General features: G+C 40.4%; 1 protein-coding gene across 3 annotated transcripts in view; it reads left to right on the plus strand.

The window, feature by feature from the left end:
- The window catches only part of ccdc88c (coiled-coil domain containing 88C), a 48,180-nt gene extending 30,596 nt beyond the window's left edge, over positions 1 to 17,584 (plus strand). Inside the window, exons 17-30 of one of the 3 annotated variants that reach the window (XM_083543549.1) lie at positions 1,102 to 1,243; positions 1,349 to 1,534; positions 1,634 to 1,795; positions 3,636 to 3,913; positions 6,698 to 6,841; positions 7,633 to 7,819; positions 8,039 to 8,184; positions 8,277 to 8,366; positions 8,495 to 8,784; positions 11,917 to 12,123; positions 12,753 to 12,827; positions 12,978 to 13,046; positions 13,838 to 14,085; positions 15,600 to 17,584. In XM_083543549.1, coding sequence (XP_083399675.1) covers positions 1,102 to 1,243; positions 1,349 to 1,534; positions 1,634 to 1,795; positions 3,636 to 3,913; positions 6,698 to 6,841; positions 7,633 to 7,819; positions 8,039 to 8,184; positions 8,277 to 8,366; positions 8,495 to 8,784; positions 11,917 to 12,123; positions 12,753 to 12,827; positions 12,978 to 13,046; positions 13,838 to 14,085; positions 15,600 to 16,430 — 3,055 coding nt within the window. In that variant the 3' untranslated portion in view covers positions 16,431 to 17,584. Of the gene's footprint in view, positions 1 to 1,101; positions 1,244 to 1,348; positions 1,535 to 1,633; positions 1,796 to 3,635; positions 3,914 to 6,697; positions 6,842 to 7,632; positions 7,820 to 8,038; positions 8,185 to 8,276; positions 8,367 to 8,494; positions 8,785 to 9,251; positions 11,427 to 11,916; positions 12,124 to 12,752; positions 12,828 to 12,977; positions 13,047 to 13,837; positions 14,086 to 15,599 lie in introns of those variants that run through there. The other 2 variants (XM_083543550.1, XM_083543551.1) reach the window with 2 other exon arrangements.
- Positions 17,585 to 19,019: the final 1,435 nt, after the last annotated feature.

Genomic DNA, 19,019 nt, shown 5'->3' on the forward strand with positions numbered 1-19,019 from the left:
AGAATAAAAATGGTTAGAATCCGCTGAAAGATTCCATTCACACTTCAAAACACAAACTATGAAGACACTATTTGATCATTTAATTACATCAATAATCATAAGAATAGTAAAGGGAATTTGCCTGTGCTCTGCTGTCATTGTGCAAAGATTTTGTACCTAGCAGAAGTGATGTAGAAAATAGAGCCCAGAGTCAGTCTTAGGTGCAATCTTGATAAATTCAGAGAAGCTCAGTCATATATATATATATATAAGTTTTTTTTTTATTTATTTATATTTTTTTTACATAAATTAATTACATGTTCACAGTGGAACAGTTTGAGTATGCATATTGCTTAATGTGTTTGTTGTTTCTGCTTTAGTAAAATTAAACTACATTTAACCAATCAGACTGATTGTGTTTTCTAGTAGACTATGTGGATGAGATCATAATGGCATGTCTGTTGGGCTCAATTTAAAATGCCCTCTTTTCTTTAGTTGCATAAAGAAAATGCAGTGCATGTCTGCCCTGGCTTTAGGAATGGAGATTATAGCTGTGTCCAAAAAGTGTATATAACATTTCTCATGTGAAAATAGTTGAGACAAACACAGCACATTGGAAACCACACTGCTCTTTTATTAATTTTGTTTGGAATGTACCCTGGAGATTTGTCTCGGGGGAGGAGTTATGGATTATATTTCTTTCTTTCTCTTTCTAACTGTCTCACCCTTTCTCACTGTTTTTCTGTCCCTCGTTATCTCACCTTCCTTCTGTGTGTTTTTTTTTTTTTTTGGTTGCTGTTTTGGAAATTGTGATCAGAAAGGATTAACAAGCCTGGACAGTAAGATTTCTCAACAGTTCCTTAGTGCTTACTGAAATTTAATCTGCCAAGTACGTTCACTATTACCTTTCACATTCCATTAGCTTTTCGTAATGTGTGCATGTGTGCACTGCTTGAGAGCTCTATAGTCTTCGTAGACTCACAGTTAAGCAGAATTGGTTATCGTTAAAACTAATAAAAGTATTATTAATAATATTGGAAGTTTTTAACAAATCATTAGTCAGCATATAGACAGCAAAGCAGAACTTGGTCTTCTCATTGAAATCCTTCCCTCACCCTTTAGTAAATACAGGATCCTGGAGACAAAGATTGAGTCAGCTTTGAAGAATTCCCTTGAACTAAAGGAGGAAAAAATTCAGGGCCTGGAGTCACGTCTTGAGGAGAGCAGCAGCTTGAACCAGCAGCTACGTACTGAGCTCGCATTGGTAAAGTCCACAGTGCACCTTAATGCACAGACACTAACTCTATGTGGTATTCATTATTCATCTCCTCTCTTGTTGCATGCTTGTATGTTTGCTCATCCACTCCAGGTAAAGAAGACATTGGAGGCCTTGAGGCAGAGGCAGGAGGAGGAGACGGCCCACTCTGAAATATCCCAGAAGGCTGTGGAGCAGGGCAGGTCTGGTACCAGCCAAGAGAAATGGGAGACGGAGCAGCGAGAAATCACAGTTGAGCTGCTGAAACTCAAAGACCATCTGATCGATGTGGAAAAGAATGTATGTTACTGTTTTTGTCTAATTGGGTTCGGTTGTTTCTTTTCAGTTGTACTCTACTTGGTGTGGTGACCCCAGCGTTTGTCTGTCTGTTTTTCCCAGAATGCATCCCTACAGACAGAGAAGCATCTATTAAAAGAGCACCTGAAGCAGCTGGACTCGCAGAACACACAGCTGAATGCTCAGACACTGGCGCTGCAAAAACAAGCCACGACACTGCAGGAGCAAAACACTGCACTTCACAAAGACACCGCTAAACTACAGGTATTAAAACCAGCATTACAGCATGGAACTTTAGTATGTAAGTTAAGCCTGCTTTTTAGCATGTGGTGCCAGCAGACTTATGAATGTATTGCCTGCTATACAGTATGAGCTGATATAATACAAACACTTCTGACCTTTTTTAAAATTCTGCATCAGTCCCTGATTAGCTAGACTTGCTCTGAGTGAGTGAGTGAGTGAGTGAGTGAGTGAGTGAGTGAGTGAGTGAGTGAGTGAGTGAGTGAGTGAGTGAGTGAGTGAGTGAGTGAGTGAGTGAGTGAGTGAGTGAGTGAGTGAGTGTGTGTGTGTGTGTGTGTGTGTGTGTGTTCGTTCTCTTTCCTGAAGGCACAGGTAATTTTGCCCTCGTACCCCCAGCCATGGACAATGTCACATCAGATGGCAGTATGTGATGAAAGCTTTTCTGTTGCCCCACCCAGGAGCTACAATGAAATGTTTAGCCATGCTAAACATCTAATAGAGTTGTGAGGTCCCATTTCTTGTGCCTCAGTTTGTCAGTTCTGTTGGGTGCACTTGCAAAAAGCCAGGGTTTTTGTCAGGGGTATGATTAACCAGTAATACCAAGCAGGTGTTAATGATAATCAACTTCACATGTAGGTTGAAACACAGTCATTAACCGTGTAGGAGGCGTAAAAGCAGCTGAGGAACAGTCAAACTCTGCTATTAAGATGAGGGTGTAGAAAAAAAAGTTTCATGTCGCAGGTCATACACCATGGCACGACACAAGGTAGTTATAATGCATTAACAAGGTCTTTCCCAGGCAAAGATTTCAAAGCTGACTGGAGTTTTAAGATGTGCTGTTCAAGTTGTTTTGAAGAAGCCAAAGAAACGGGCAATGTTTACACATTGTAGACGCAGTGTTCAGCCAAGAAAACCTAATGCATCAGACGAAAGACACATCATTCTTACTTTTCTTTGATAACGAAAGATGTCCAGCAATGGCGTCAGTAAAGAACTGTTGGAAACCAGTAAGACCCAAGGAATACCCTTCTACTGTCTGAACGTCCAGAAATGGTCTTTATGGAAAAATTGTGGACCAAATTGTGGCCAAACTCTGATATGGAAACAAGGCTTAGCAACTCAACTATGGATAAAAACATGGGGTGCAGATAAATGGCAGCAGGCGCTCTGGACTAGTGAGTCAAAGTCTGAAATATTTTGAAGTAGCAGGAGGCAAGTTGTTCACCAAAGAGCTGGAGAGAGATACAATAATGAGTGTCTGCAGGCAACAGTGAAGCATGGTGATAGTTCAGGGCTGCATTTCTTCAACTGGAGTTGAAGATTTGGCCAGGATCACTGGTGTCCTCAATGCTGAGAAATACAGACAGATACTTATATATCATGCACAACCATCAGGGAGGTGTCTCAATGGCCACCAAATTTATTCTGCAGTAGGAAAACAACCCCAAACATACTTGTGAAAATTAGCTTATAGGCAAACAAGGAATAATGGAAGTGATGATTTGGAGCACGCAGAGCCCTGATCTCAACTTTGAGTCTGTCTGGGATATGAAGAGAGAAGAAATCAGGGCAGCTACAGAAAAACTGTGGATATTTGATATTTGGAGCAACTACCTGCCAAATTCTTTCAGAAACCGTGATATTTGGTGATCACACCAAATATTGATTTGATTTGGATTTCTTTTCTGTTCATTTACTTTCCATTTTGTTAATTGATAAAAAATAAACTATTAATACTTTCTATTTTCTATTTCCACACCTGCCTAAAACTTGTCTGTCTATATTCCAATTTCTTGTTTACTTTTACAATATCCTTGTTTACTTCAAAATGAACCACCAACTCTATTTTTGTGTCTGTGTTTAGGTTGAGAACTCAACACTGAAATCTCAGAATTCGTCTTTGACTGCTCAGTACACAGCATTGCAGGCTCAGCTGCAGACTCTGGAGGCAGAGGCAGAGGTTCTGCAGAGGCAGCACGAGGAGGCTCGTGCCAGATGTGAAAACATCACTCAGGACCATGAGCGTCTGCTCAGCGTCCATGAGAGACAGGCAGCCGAATATGAGCAGCTCATCAGCCAGCACACTGCATTAAAGAGCAGCCAAAGGGCACTGGAGCATGAACATCGGAGTCTGGAGAGCAAGTCAGTCTCATTTTATTGCTATATTGGTTATGGTTATTCTGATAGCACATAAAATGTTCCCTGTAGTCTCTCTCTCTCTCTCTCTCTCTCTCTCTCTCTCTCTCTCTCTCTCTCTCTCTCTCTCTCTCTCTCTCTCTCTCTCTATTATTTATTTATTTTTTTGTATAAATTATTTAGGCACTTGTGAAAAAATGCTGTAAAGTAAAAATGCTTTCACTAAAATGGAAAGTAAATGAGCAGAAGAAAAATCCAAATCAATATTTGGTGTGGTCAACCTTTGCCTGAAAAACAAAATACATTCTTCTTGGAATTGTTCTACTTCCAGGTCCAGTTTTTGAAGGAAATAAGTAGGTAGGTTATTCTAAACATCTTGGAGAGATAACCACGGATGTTTGTTGGATGTTGGCCTCACATCCTTTTGTCTCTTCATGTAATCTCAGAGAGACTTGATTATGTTGAGAGGACATTGGTGGTATGTTTGGGCTTGTTGTTCTGCTGCAGAATAAATTTGGGGCCAATCAGATGCCTCCCTGATAGTAGTACTTGATGGAAAAGTATCTGCCCGTATTTCTCAGCATGGACACCATAAATCCTGACCAAATCTCCATTTGCAGAAATGCAGCCCCAAACTTGGAGGAAACCTCCACCATGCTTCACTGTTGCCTGTAGACACTTCTCTACAGCCTTTAGGGAAGCAACTTGTTCTTTTTTTACAGCCAAATATTTTAAATTTTGCCATCATTCGTCTGCACCTCATTTCCTATGTTTTTGTTATGCGTAGTTGAGTCACTTAGCATTGTTTCCTTGTTGATGGCACTGCTGGACTGCTTCCAGGTGTCAAAGGGAAGAGAACAGGACACATCTTTCATTCGCTACCTTAAGTTTCCATAGCTGACCACTGCGTCTACGGTCCTCTACATTACCCTTTCAGCTTTTTCAAAATAGCTTGAACAACACATCTTGAAATCCTCAGTCTGCTTTAAAACTTTTGCCTACTAGAGAGCTTGCTGTTGTTGTATAATTAGCTCGTGTTTGGTTGCTGTGCTCAGTCTTGCCATAGTGTATGACCTGTGACATGAAACTTTCTTCTACAACCTCACGTTTAACAGTACATCACTCAGTTTTAAACCTCCTGCACAGATTTGTTTTCTATTTGACTTAATGACTATGGTTTTAACCTACATATGAAGTTAATGATCATTAGCACCTACTTTACTAGAATTGGTTAATCCTACACCTGGCTCTGACCCTGCAAAATCTGTACTATTGACAAGTGTGCAAATTGTACAGATGTAAGAACTGAAAGCCAAAAGGTATTTACACCAAGTATTGGTTTGATTTGGATTTTGCTTGTGTTCATTTACTTTAAATTTTCAACTAATAAAAGTTAATTAAGATTTGTATTATTGAAAGCACACACACACACACACACACACACACACACACACACACACACACACACACACACCCCTTTCCATCTGCCTAAAAGTTTTGCACAATAGTTTCTATATAAATTGATGATCAGGTTCTTGTCTATTAAAAAGGACCTTTGCTGTTCATGGTACAAGGTGAAAATGTGAAAAGAGCTCAGTTATTTCCTGACTGTGGATGTGTTTTGCCAATGTGTAACATGAGAATGTGTGTGTTGGCTATACAGAGACGCCAATGTGGCCGTTAGTCCGGACGTCTGCTTATGGAACAGTAGTAAAGCATTGTCTGGCACACCAAGAAATATAAAATGTAAATTCAAACTTTTTTATTTTTTTTATTTAAATGGTTGTTTTTAAAAATTAGAAATTGGTTACACACGGATCAGCCAAATCAGACAATCACATGGGAGCAGTACAGTCATGCTTCAGTTGACCTTCAGATCATACATAAGCATTGCTGTTGTAACACACCCACTTCAATTGTCAATATTTTGTGCTGAGATGCTCTTCTACTTTCTCCAGTTTGAAAAGAGAAATTATTTGAATTACTCCACTCTTTGTGTCAGAGTCACCATTCTTCTCTTACCTCCATCATCACCATGACAATTTTACCCAAAGAATGACACCCTACTTGATGGTTTTTGTTTTTCATGTCGTTTTGTGAAAGTTCTAGAGATAGTATGTGCATGCATGTTGTGTGAAATTTTTGAAATACCAAAACAGGCCTTTCTGGAGCTAACCTTCATGCCCTTTTGTAGCTTAGATTTGTCACGTGTAGAGTTATCAGTATGAGTAATGGACCACACGTTATGTAGGTGCTTGTTGACCAGCTGTCTCTGTCGGGGCTAAAAGTGATGCCCTGTTGAAACAATGTTCCATATCGCTTCTTATTTGTTACATTCAGATACGCAGTAATCATTAATGAGCATGTGCTGACTCTCCCGTGCCTGTTGTGTTACTTTTTTCATTTGTTCTTCATGGAAAATGTGCATAGACTTGTTGTGAAAAGCAGACCAGTGTTCAGTCAGGCTTAGAAAGACACGCACACATACACTCATGAATAATGCAATAGTGGGCCTCCAGAGGCCTAGGGCTTGAGGTTAAAGCAGACAGCTGTCACGTGCCCAATCAGCTGTAATGCCAACTGTCTAGAAGCATCAAAGACCTAATGGGATACCATTCCTTATTCTATACACCACATGTCACACACACTTAATATTTTATGGATCGTTCAGTCCCCCACTAAAATGTTCCCCGTTGCCTTGCTGTGGAGACGTATGACCAATATGAATGTATTCTTGTGAGATATAGACAGTAAACGTGTTGTTCACTTTTTTTGTGTGTATTTTTGCAGGTATGCTCTGCTTCTAAAACAGAAGGGTGCTGTGGAAGAGCTGGAGGCATCTCTGCAGAGAGAGAAGGAGAGTTTGGAGGAGGAGATTCGTAAGAACACTGAGATTATGGGAGAGAACCGCAGCCTGAGAGAAGAGATGGACAGGTCAGTCTTTACAAATAAGTTCACACGAATACTGGTTCATTTCAATGTGACACAACAAGGCAAAACATTTTTCTGGTGCTTTCTTAGACAGCTGATGCTGCCCTCTGCTGTTAAAACTTCGTAACTCTGCTCATACATATAAATCTGTGATGTTGCAACAGTGCAAACCTAAGAAGATTATTACATATGCTTTTCTGCTCACCACAATTATGTTTAGAGAGATTGTGTGTGATCCAAATCCATGGTGATCAGCAGGTTCTAAAATTCTCAACAAGCCAGTCTAGCATCAACCACCATATCATGGTCAAACTCTGTAATCACTTAAAGTGGCATGTGTACATCACAGGAGTCTTTTGTGAGTGAAACCATTTCACCTAATCCACTGTCCTTCATTTGTATTATTTCCCCCTTTTTATAATATCTGTCTACATATCTATTTGAGCACTAATGTACGCTTTAGTGTCATAACTTTGATAAACTAGATTTATTTGGCATATAAGCAAAGCGAGCTTGTTCTATGGGGTTTTTTGTTTGTTTGTTTGTTTTTTCCCCCCAATTACAAGGACTGAGCTAAGATATGATGTCATGGTTGCATGTATTTCTTCTATATTTGCAAATAGAAACTAGTTGCCAGCAGAAAATACAGTTATAAGAAGTGAGCTGGGAATGGGACCATACACACCACAATACTTTTTAAGTTAAAGGTTAAATCTTTTCCAAGATAGTATGCTAGTTTTTAAATTGATAGAATTTGCAAATTAAGGACTATAAGCTGGCTTTCTGTTTTGCAGGCTGTCACAAAAACACTCATATTTGCGTCAGGAGTATGACGGACTGCAGCTTCAGAGCAAGGAGCTAAAGACCTCTCTGAATGAGTCACAGCTGGAGCTAAACCGCTGGCAGGCACGCTTTGACGAACTCAAAGAGCAGCACCAGGGCATGGACATCTCCATGACCAAGCTGGACAACCACTGTGAGGTGAGAGAGAGTGACGGGATTTTCATGAAATTGCAATGTCCACTTATAAAAGCAACAATCATTATACAAAAAAACTTGTTTTGGTAGAAAGAAATCTGAGTGGTGGACCAACTGATGATGAGCTTTGCATAAACTGCCTTTGCTTGCCTTATTCACATGGGCTTGTTGATCGCGGATAGGAAGAAGTAGCTGAGTGTGAAATTCTGTCTGTTTGTGCAGCTGTTGACTCGGCTGAAAGGGAATCTGGAGGAGGAGAACCACCACCTGCTGAGCCAGATCCAGATCCTGAGCCAGCAGAACCAGACCCTGCTGGAAAGGTCCATGGAGAGCAAGGAGCTCTACCACGAGGAGCAGAAACAGTACATGTGCGTGCGCACAACAGTGGTATGGTGTTAGTGATTGGTTTCTCTATGAGTTGAGATGTATAAATTGAAGCGTGTCTTTATGTGCACTGCAGTGATAAGCTGAATTCGTTACGGAGACAAAAGGAGAAACTGGAAGAGAAGATCATGGATCAGTACAAGTTCTATGACCCGACTCCTAAAAAGTGAGCTTATAATGCAATGCCATGACAAAACAATGTGGAATAAAATTATGTGGAACAATTCATTTAGGCTTAACTTGTGTTCAAAAACTTAATTTCTCTCTGTTGCATTTTCAATGTATCTAACACAGGAGGAGCCACTGGCCAGGAGCTAAAGCTATTGCCAAATTAATCAAGCCCAAGAAAGAGGGGCTACGTGACAGGTTGGACAGCCCTCGTGAACGGCTCCGAAGTGCCCCAGACATCCCTCTTCCAGAGATCCCTCACCCTTTAGATTGTTCCCCCAACAGCCCAACGCATCCTCCACCTTCACTGCCGGGACGCCAGACTTGTCTCAGCCTGGACTCACCAAGCAGTATCTCCGGGGACGAAAACCATATCCAATCCTCCCCTGTCTCATCCATAGCATCAAACAACAGAGGTGTGTATATTCTGCTTTGAAGAATGTGTAGTTTCCTTATAGCAGGATTGTTCACCTAATGCACACTCTGATCATTCAACCATCTGAAATGAAATACAAACCATTATTATTACCACCTTATTCCACAGGATGTCTTACGTGTATGCTGTATACCAGTGTATTACTCCAAACCTCTATTCTTTCTTTAATCTCATTCATTCATTCTTTATGCATCATTTAACATGTCTCTAATACCTTTTAAAAACCTCTTCAAATGAATATGAATATGTTTATAATCTTGCATGCTGTTCATCTAAATGCTGTTATTTCTTCAGAGGGTGTTGGACATTAATCATATCTACAACTTTCTGACTCGTTCCTTTTCTTCCACTGATCTCTTTCTTCTTCTTTGTGTTTGTATGTACAATAAATCCACACACACACACACACACACACACACACAAACACATACACACACTCTCACTTAGCAGGCAAGCGGTTCTTTTTTCGGAGGAGTAAAAGCCAGGATAAAATTCGTGTTACACCGACATCACCTACGCGGCCCACTCTATCCAAACGCTTTCGTTTCTGGGGCTCCACAGATGTCATCATGCCTCCTTCCCCCCCCAAACCGCTCTCACAGATCGGCCATTTTTAGAACATTTGAATATTTCTTTTAACACAGTCATCATCAGGACCATACTATTATATGTTTTAATAGGATCTTTCCTTGTTGAACATAATGATAAAATATTAGATTTAAAAGAACTTATTTATGCAGTTCATTATTTTAATAGATTTGACAACACAGCTATATTTACATATCAATAAACAAACACCAAGAACTATAGTGCTTAGTGACCAAAATTCCATATAGGACACTACTTCCATTTTGAAAATCTGTCCAAGGAACCTCATGTACACATACACACAACCACATGCACATAAACATACACACAACACACACACACACACACACACACACACACACACACACACACACACAGGCTGAACTCTGCAAGAGTGCTCTTATTAGGACTGCTGGTGCCAGACCAAGACACTCAAAGTAGCAGTAAGTAGCATTGTGTTAAAACAGAGTCACCGAATGCATTTGGCTTTTTTGCTCTCGTGCCATTAATAATGTGTGCCCCCGCGCGCGCGTGTTTGTATGGATCAATACTAGCCAAGGGTGAGGAAGATAAATGGGACGCTGTGTGACAGCCATCACAGAAACCTGTGGCCTCTGTGTTAATGAGGCCAGTCGATTATAAATCTGATTGAGCGTGTTGAGTGATAGGGGATAAGTTAATCAGAGGAAGGGTCTCCTGATAGAGATATCAGGATGAGTAATGGCTTATTCCATGTCCCTGAGCTTTGATTTGCTCTGTATACCTGCACTCATCCAACCTTTGCTTTGCCCTGCATCTGCCAGAGTATAGACATGTATATTCACACGCTGATCAGAAACTCAACGCTTGTCTTGCTTTCATTGTTAGAACCCTTTAGTTGACAGTAGGAATTAATAAACTAATTAAAGCTTTGTTATAATCCAAGCCTAACCCTTTTATAGGGGGTAATTGGTACCCATAATATAGAGATGTACAAACATTCTCCCAATCACTAGCTCTAGACTATCTTGTACATACCATAAAGTCACTCGTCCATTCTGCTGCACATCGCTTTGATCGTGTTGTCCCAACAGTCTGCTTTTCTTTTGTAGCAAGTTAGTGCTCTGCCTTTATTTTCATAACTTGACACAAATAAGGTCATCTTTAATTATATTTGATGCTGCAGTATATTCGTCGTCATTTGTTCTGCTCGCTGAGAGATGTACTGGATGTCATGGGAGAATTACCAAGTGTGATTTTGTGTGAAGCAGAAGCCCAGAAAAACTCCAAAACCTGCCCATCCTGCTGGAACCTCTAACTCAGACTCCTCCCTCTTTTTGCACGAGTAACTCTGGTATTTACAGCGTTTCCCATCTGTCCACTGACAACCCATCTGTCTAATGCTCACTGATGTGGACTTTACAATAATGGCAAAGAATTAGTGTTGGGCAAGCAGACAATTCCAGCTATCCAAGTGCCCAAGCACAGTTCACCGATACTTTGATTCGGTGGGAATTGTTGTTACTGTAATTCACATTTACATCATTTTTGCTAATTTATTACTTTGTTTATGGCTGGACTTTTAAAATCGTGCACTGCTTATCTTACTTTACCTCAGGTTTCTGTCATTAGGTTAGATATCAAGCTAAAAAAAATAACATATTTTTTTGGCTAGCAGAATAAACTAACACCTAATGAAACTAGCATATTTTTACTAGATGATTGTGTGTGTGTGTGTGTGTGTGTGTGTGTGTGTGTGTGTGTGTGTGTGTGTTGCTTAAAGCTACATTCTTACATACAGTGACTTGTGTCATGGAACGTCAGCAACCATTGGTGACCAGATGTGGGTGTGCCAATGTATTGAAGTTGGGAAAAGTCTAACTTAATGTGAATTGGTCCATTGATTACCCATGGCAGTGAAGCATGCACATGATCTGTCTCCTGATTAATGGTCAAAAGCGAAAGGCTAGTTGTGCCCCAGCTATTAAGTTACTATGGCAACCAGTAGTAGGAACACCTGCTGGAGTCTTTAATACAGCATCTAATGTGGACGAAACTGAGCTTAGGTCATTTTCTGATCAAATTGCCTCGCAAGCTGAGGCAGAATCATTGTGCTAGAGCTGAATAGATCACACATTTACAGGCCAATATGGGCTGAGTATTTTTTTTCGGAAATATTAGGTTTTGTGATATGCTTTATTTGCAACGAATATATTGCATTTTTTACTAAGTTATGACTGTGCTCTATGAGCATGTACTTGCTGGAAACAGTGCATGTACATAGTCCAGCTGTTGCTATTAAGAGAGGAATTGTCAAGTTGCCAGGTTTTGGCCTGCTTAGCTGCAGAATCCCTCAGCCTATATCTGTTTTAGAATGGTATTTGAAGATGATCCTGCATGCTAAGTGCGCAATGTTTTACACGTTCTCTGCACTAACCTTCACTCAACCCTATGCCCTAACATGCTCTCCAACGCAGCCGCGTTTGTTTTTGCTGTGCTCTTCTGCTTTCTCTTGTAAAGTGTGTAACTTCGCTCCTTTGCTTAGGTCTGAGCTACAACAGTGGCTCCAGAAGTTCAGAAAGCTACCGGCCAGCAGGTGGCAGCACAGAGGACATGAACGGATATGAGGAGCTGGTGCTTAGACAGCGAGGCTTAGAGCCAGGGGCATCCTGCTCTACTCCATTAAACCACATCTCCCACAATGCACCGGGCTTCACCTCCTCTAGCTTGCGGCCAGGGCGCAGACCCAAAGGTACTGATGTCAACGGCAGAAACTGCACATCTGTTCACTAGGCACACTAATTTGTCCAAAAGGGAATACTTTGTGGAGACCAGCACATTTATTAATATTACTCAGATATTGCCTACACTAATCACAAGTGAGAAAGGCATTTGACATTTTTTTGTTTTAACGCTGTGTTCAAAATGATTCATTGCAATTACTTTGCAGTGTGTTTATTTTTAAGTATTTGAATTTGTTCTTTTAAGTAAGCAACCAGAGCTGAAGCTAGGTTGGTAGTATACACATGAACCTATATACATTGGAATATGTATGATGTTTTTTAGTATTTTTATGGTATGTTAGATGAGAAGGTTTTAAAGATTGATTGCTCAGAAAAAAATGTTTAAGTAAAGATGCTGAGAACAATGAGAAAAAAAAATCCTATGTTGAATGACTGAGAAGAACTGAAACTTAAGTTTGACGTCAGTAGATCCAACGTGTAAGACATTATGGTTTTCCCCTCTTAGAGACCTTCACAATAAGTCTGTTGGCATAAGTAAATTGAAATGCGTCTTCACATTTTCTGAGAGGAAACCTCTTGTAAGGAAATGAGTCATGCAGATTACACACACAATCACACCCTTTGCTGTGCTGTACAGGATTAATCTCTGAGGAGGACCTACGTATACACTCCCTTGATGCCGGCTTTGGAAGCGGTGGCCATGGAAACGCAGGTACATGAAGAGCTGAGATCAATAGTTCTGAGCCTGATGCTCAATCTGCTACACTTCTTTGGCATTTGTTTACTTGTGTGTGGACAAATAGGTTTCACACTCCCCCGTCCCTCCTGCCCTGAGTGAATTCCTCTTTTTTCCATTGCACAGGACTTAGGCCCAAGTCTGCTGATTACAGTCGCAACACCTCCAGCAGCAGCTCTCCTGTCAACTCAAAAGGTGTGTGAACATCAAATCCTGTAAAAACAAAAATGCTACTGTTCTTCAGTGAGCCTAAACCTGGCAGCTGCTTGAGTAATTTTGTATTGACTCTCCGTGTTGATGCACAGTGGTCAAGGAAAGATGTATTATCTCTAGGGACAAAAAGGGAAAATGGCTAAAAGGAAAAAAAACAAAAAAACAATTGATGGTTAGTCAGTTAACTGGGCACAAAAGCAGTAATTACACTAATTGGTCATGACCGGTCAGAAGGTATGATGGGTAAAATGTATTTGTCAATACCTCAGGTATAATCCGTCAATACCATGACAATGAAACTATTAAGGTTGGGAAATGTATCCTGAGGTCTCATTAATGTGGAGGACGAGAATACACAATCTGGATGCATTTCTGGCCTGTCACTCAAAAATATTATTTTGGTCCATTTTTATTGTTGGGTTGTATTCCATAATTTCTCTTTTATCTATATATCCCATACGAATTGGCTCACAGAATGCCATCATTGGTATCTGTTGCACCATCCTTTATCTAGTAATAGAATCACGACCACGCATTTTGCTCAATGGAAAATAACAGTTGTCGTCATTTAATATTTCATGCAGTGAGCATGTGGGCTTACTGAGAAAACTGGTGGAAAAGCTTAATCTCTCACAGACCACAGAGATACACTGTTCAGACAGGAACCCATTTCTTTCATCTAATAGTGATAATATATAGCCTTGAGACGGTGTATATAATCGAACCAAAATATGTCATGCAGTATTTCCTTCCCCTCTCTGTTTTTTGTGTAGATTCCCTGGAGCGCCTGCATAGACATTCTGCCAGTCTCTTCAGTAATGATGTGGCTGGATTGAGCCATGAGAATGCCACACTTAGCCAGTCCTCACTGCTACCTCGTAGCTCCACCCTTCCCTACGAAGCCATACCTCAATCACGGTCTACACCACACACCACCTGTCGACGCCCTGGCTCCCCTGGCAGTGAGATGGTCACTCTGGAGGAGTTTCTGCAGGAGAGCAACACCCTGTCACCTCCTACTGTAAGAAATCACAAGAGAATAAATGCCTTTTCACTTACTCTTTACCCTGCATTCTTAAGTTTACTCTGTCATGCTCTCGTTCTCTTTTCTCTCTTAACCCAAATGACACTAAAGCTTTTCTGTTATACATTGAAATTGGTTCCTCAAAGGCTAATCTTGGTTGCCAGACAGAAAGCTGCTGTTGTTGCCAGGATTTGAGGGCATATATATTGAAATGTTTGCAGTTTATGGCTTCTGTAATGTTGAAGTTAATTTACACAGTTAATGTGCATTAGAGATGCCTCAGGAGCCAGGACATGAGACGATGCAATCATAAATATTACTGTCTTTGCGGCCAGCTATAAACAAAAATGTACCCGGTTTAGCGCTGCCTCAGGGCAACTGGAACGAATCAGAATAAAAACATTGTCAGCCTGTCTGCCTACATATCTTACAGTTCCTAATAATTCACGATGCATAAAGTGTTTAATAACTTTTATACTGTATATATTTTTTGTCACAAGTTGTTTTAATTACAAACACATTTGAAGTCAAATGGTACACAAAGCTTTATAAAGGTCAAAAACACTAAGTTAATCATTTAGAATAAATAAACAGGTTACCCAGCAGTGGCTTTGTATAATCGTAGCAATTTATGATTAAAAAATGTGCAAACAATTTTTAACTGGACTCTACAATATCCAGTGATTTAACTGGAAAGGTTGTCTAACTAACGTCAATAGACTTGGAAAATGCCGCAGGTATGCAGTGATGGAAGTGGTATGTCATTCTAGGGTGGGTATTGGAAAGGGTCTGTATTCTTTTGTATTATAACATCACTATGACTTTGTAGAAAAAAATAATAATATTTGTAACTAAAACTAGTGACTAATATTTTTATGCTTTATCAGTACCCAAGCTACCAATTTAGAAAGCTTTTGCAATTTGCTCACAAAACATGCATGTATTTGTCTGCTCATATACTGATCAATTTAAAAAATCCAAATGCCTAAGACCTTGTGGCAATACATTTTGAATGTAGTTAAGGCAAAGAAGTAGCAAGATCATTCAAGATCAATAGCGCCTCCTATTAATGGCTTTAGCGATTGATTTTGGACGATATTTGTGGTTTGGTGCTCTGACGCTTGAGCTGAAATTGCAGTGAGATTTTGTAATTGAGGGCCATTAAACTAGCATTATTTGGTGCTGAAAGATGTATGTTTACAGCACACAGACATTACAGTCAGGCATCACTATGGCAGCAGTCGTTATTAGGTGATTTAGAGCAAAATTTTCATCTGCTTCCGTCTCGTACCACATAAGTCTATATGTCTCTCTCTCTCCAGCTCCTCTCTTTTGCTTGCTTTCCTCTTTTCTCCAGCGCGTCAAACGTTATGAAATATTTAACAAGCTGCCTACATCTTGGCAGGTTTTTATGTTTGTGCACTGAAGCATATTATGGACAATGGATGTACACTGGGTTTATAGCAATCAGACACTGTTTTTGTTTAAATATTTGTATTTGTCTCGTCTAGGTGCACACAGGAAGTCAGGAGGACCTAATGACTGACTATTTCACCAGAGTGTCCAGGCCAACGGCACCAGCTAGAGATGGCGCCAAAACACCCACTAGTTATGTCACGCCCACCATCAAAGCAACAGCATCTGTACCAGATGGGCTAGCCTCGAAACCTGGGCACAGTGTTAAACCAAGCATACGACTCTCGGAAGCTTCCATGACCCTTTCTCAGTCGCAGACACTTCCTAACCGAGGGGGGCGGTCTTTGCATCTGCAGCACTCGGGGCATCGTGGAGGAACCACAGGCAGCAACAGCTTGAATCGCACTTTCAGCCTAGCCTCGGCCGACCTCCTCCAATCAAATGGTCCTGACAGCTACCGGCCCGAGGCGGGTGGCAAAAATCAGGCAGAGGGAATGACTAGGAGGGAACGTCCACTTTTAGCCAGGCTCTCTGGAAGCTCTGGACAGATTTCACTAGACCCCCGCCGCCTTTCTGTAGCTCCTCCCAGAGATGACCCACCCTTCACTTCCTCCTCCACTGCTTTGCATTCAGACCGCTACACTGGAACTGGTGGCCGCTCAGGAAGCTTAAATTCAAACAATTCCCACTATCCTCGAGGTGAGGTGGCGATGGTGACGCCGGTGCGTGCAGTCTCTGCCCTGAGACAAAAGGAGGTGGAGGAGCAGAAGGAGAGCAGGCAGGCTGAGCCATCTCCCTCCTCACTAAAGAAATCAGATAGTTCTGGCCCAGGCTGTTATGTAGAAGAGAGGCCCTTGAGTACACCAGCTTCACCAGACCCCAACAACGACCAGCAAACTGTTTGGTACGAATATGGCTGCGTGTAACCCAAAGTTCACCCTATGGCAGTTCTATTAAATCACAGTTCGCAGTTTTTTTTAAAGCACATCACATTAAGACAGCAAAGATGTTGACTTTTGACTGGAAAAAACACTAAACCACAAAGAACAAGAACTCTGTGTTCATAAGCCCACTTTGTAAAACGTGTACATAGATTGGCAAAGGAATGTGTTTGGGTTTTAATATGGCTTGAGAAGGTTTACCCTTCCGCAATCACACACCAGAGTTTTCCTCCAGCATTCTGTGGACGGCGTTCCTGGCAGCTCAAAGTTCTATTCTGAATGTAAAACTCAAACATTGGTCTTCACTTGAAGGGCCGCTCCCTGGATAATCATAGAGTAATTACAGCATCCATCTTTAGTAGGTGGGGTGAAAGAAGCGAGTTCATCATTCAGACAGTCTCAACGGGACAGGTTACTGGAAACAGCTTCTTATTCTGACATCATACTGACAAGCCAGTGCCTGAACGCTTTCTGCTGCTGTGGGTCACCATCTCTTTGATGCAGGACTGGGTTTTGATCATGTGTGGGACACGAAAACAAAAGATCCGGAACCACAGAATGAATGAGGAAGAGTAAAAGAAAAGTCAAAACAGAGCAGTGGACATGAAGTTGGAAGCGAAGATTAATGCGGAGAGCAGGACTTTCTACACTGAAGTGACACATTGTAACACAAAAGTGTCAAACTCCTCCCCCCCCCCCATTTACATTTGAAGCACTCATTTCAAGTACATTTCTCCAAATTTTGTGTCATTCTGACATATAAGTATCAGTCCTTTAAAACACTGTTTTTTCTTTTTTTCTTTTTTTTAAATATATATATATATGTAAATACATTGTAAGAGCACTATGTAAGTAGGACCAGTTAAGCCTTAACTGAAGTCTTAACACTGGACACATTCCCCAGTTTACTGCAGGAAATTAATCACAAGTAATACTAACAGCCTTTTGCTTTGGTATGAGTTTAGTATTTGGTTAGTTTTACAATTTCCATGTTTGGAGCGCTATTTATTGACTCCCCACAGACACTTGGGACTATTTTCCACAGTTTTGTTGTGTAGTTGCCGGGATTGTGTGTAACTGAGCTGTAAGTGTATGGTTCATTCCGAGAACAATTGCATTAAAATGGAAGTAACAGCAAAGGTTTTTTTTGTTGTTTTGTTTTTTTAGATGTGGTGTGTGCATATGAATAATAGAATCTTATCAATATTTATCCACATTAACATTATATAATTCTGTTATGAATTCTACCATAAATCTAAACGCTAGGGAAACCATACTGTATGGCTATACATTTACACTTAAAAGGTTAAAGTCATTGTATAGGGATCGAGTCTAGTTAATAGTTTGATTTATCAGTGGCATTTATCTTAACGTAGGCTACTTAGTGGAATGCAGCCGTGATGGGTTTTTTTGGTTCTGCACTGGACCATAGCCAAAAAAAACTTGACCATTTGTTATCATTATTCAATCACATGCCTGTAGTAGCTCACTGAACAAAAAGTGTTGGGCTTCTGATTGAAAATAAATGATTTCAAAGTATCATCAAGCTGACGTCGATAATTGTAATTATCGCTCTGGATAAGGGTGCCTGATGAATGCCGTAAATGTGAATGTGTTTTAAACAACTTAATATAATAGTAGCCATTTTGCAAATCGTTATGGCATACAGTGTCAGCAACCACATAGACAATTGAGACTACATACTGACAGTTGGATGATTTCTGCATGCAGTGTTCCATTTAGGTCATAAAATTGTCATAAGGATCCTTTAGCTTGCTCATTATTCACAATTACATTCCATACATATGAGGCAAGTTTACATTTTTAAACATTTCCCCAGAACCTCCTTTTAAAGTGATATAATGTGTCTGTTCTCACGCTTTCAATGAGGCACAGATGCACATCTGGAGCATGTGCTCCAAAGGATGTAGTGTGAACTATTTTTATCTGATTTACTGGCTCTTTTTTACCCACTACTTGCTAATATTCAAATAGATAGTAACATGAAGACTACTAGGTATATAAGGAAGTGCAACCAGGAAACCATGATCAGTCATGTAGAATTAATCTCTTAGAACTGAAAAGCTTTGTCATAGCTAACAAATAGATGCAAACAATACCTAGTTGGAACCTGGATACATGTGAACACATCACTCATCTCTGTTTTATTCCAGATTTTTGCCAGGATTTCAATCTGCACCCTGGCTAGGTCGTTCCAAATTGTTGATCTTGTTGACTTGAATTTGTGCTTTGGGTTGTTATTGTGCTGGAACTTGACATCTTTCTTTTTACTTCAATTGTCTAACAGATGCCTGTAGGTATTGTGCCACAATAGATTGGTTTTTTGGAGCTATCCATAATTCCCACTATCTTGAATAAAGCCCCAGTCCAAGCTGAAAAAATGAGCCCTATAGCAAATACTGCCACCGACAGCTATCTTGTTTTTTGATCAAAATATATTTTTTTTAATTATGCTCACAAAAAAGCTAAATTCTACCCTTTCCTCTTAAAGTGTCCATTTAGTCACCCTAGCCCACAGCTTAGTATGTAAAGAATACGAGAGATTGTTGAAAT

The sequence above is a fragment of the Silurus aristotelis genome, assembly GCF_946808225.1.
Source record: "Silurus aristotelis genome assembly, chromosome: 6".
In the NCBI taxonomy this organism is placed as follows: domain Eukaryota; kingdom Metazoa; phylum Chordata; class Actinopteri; order Siluriformes; family Siluridae; genus Silurus; species Silurus aristotelis.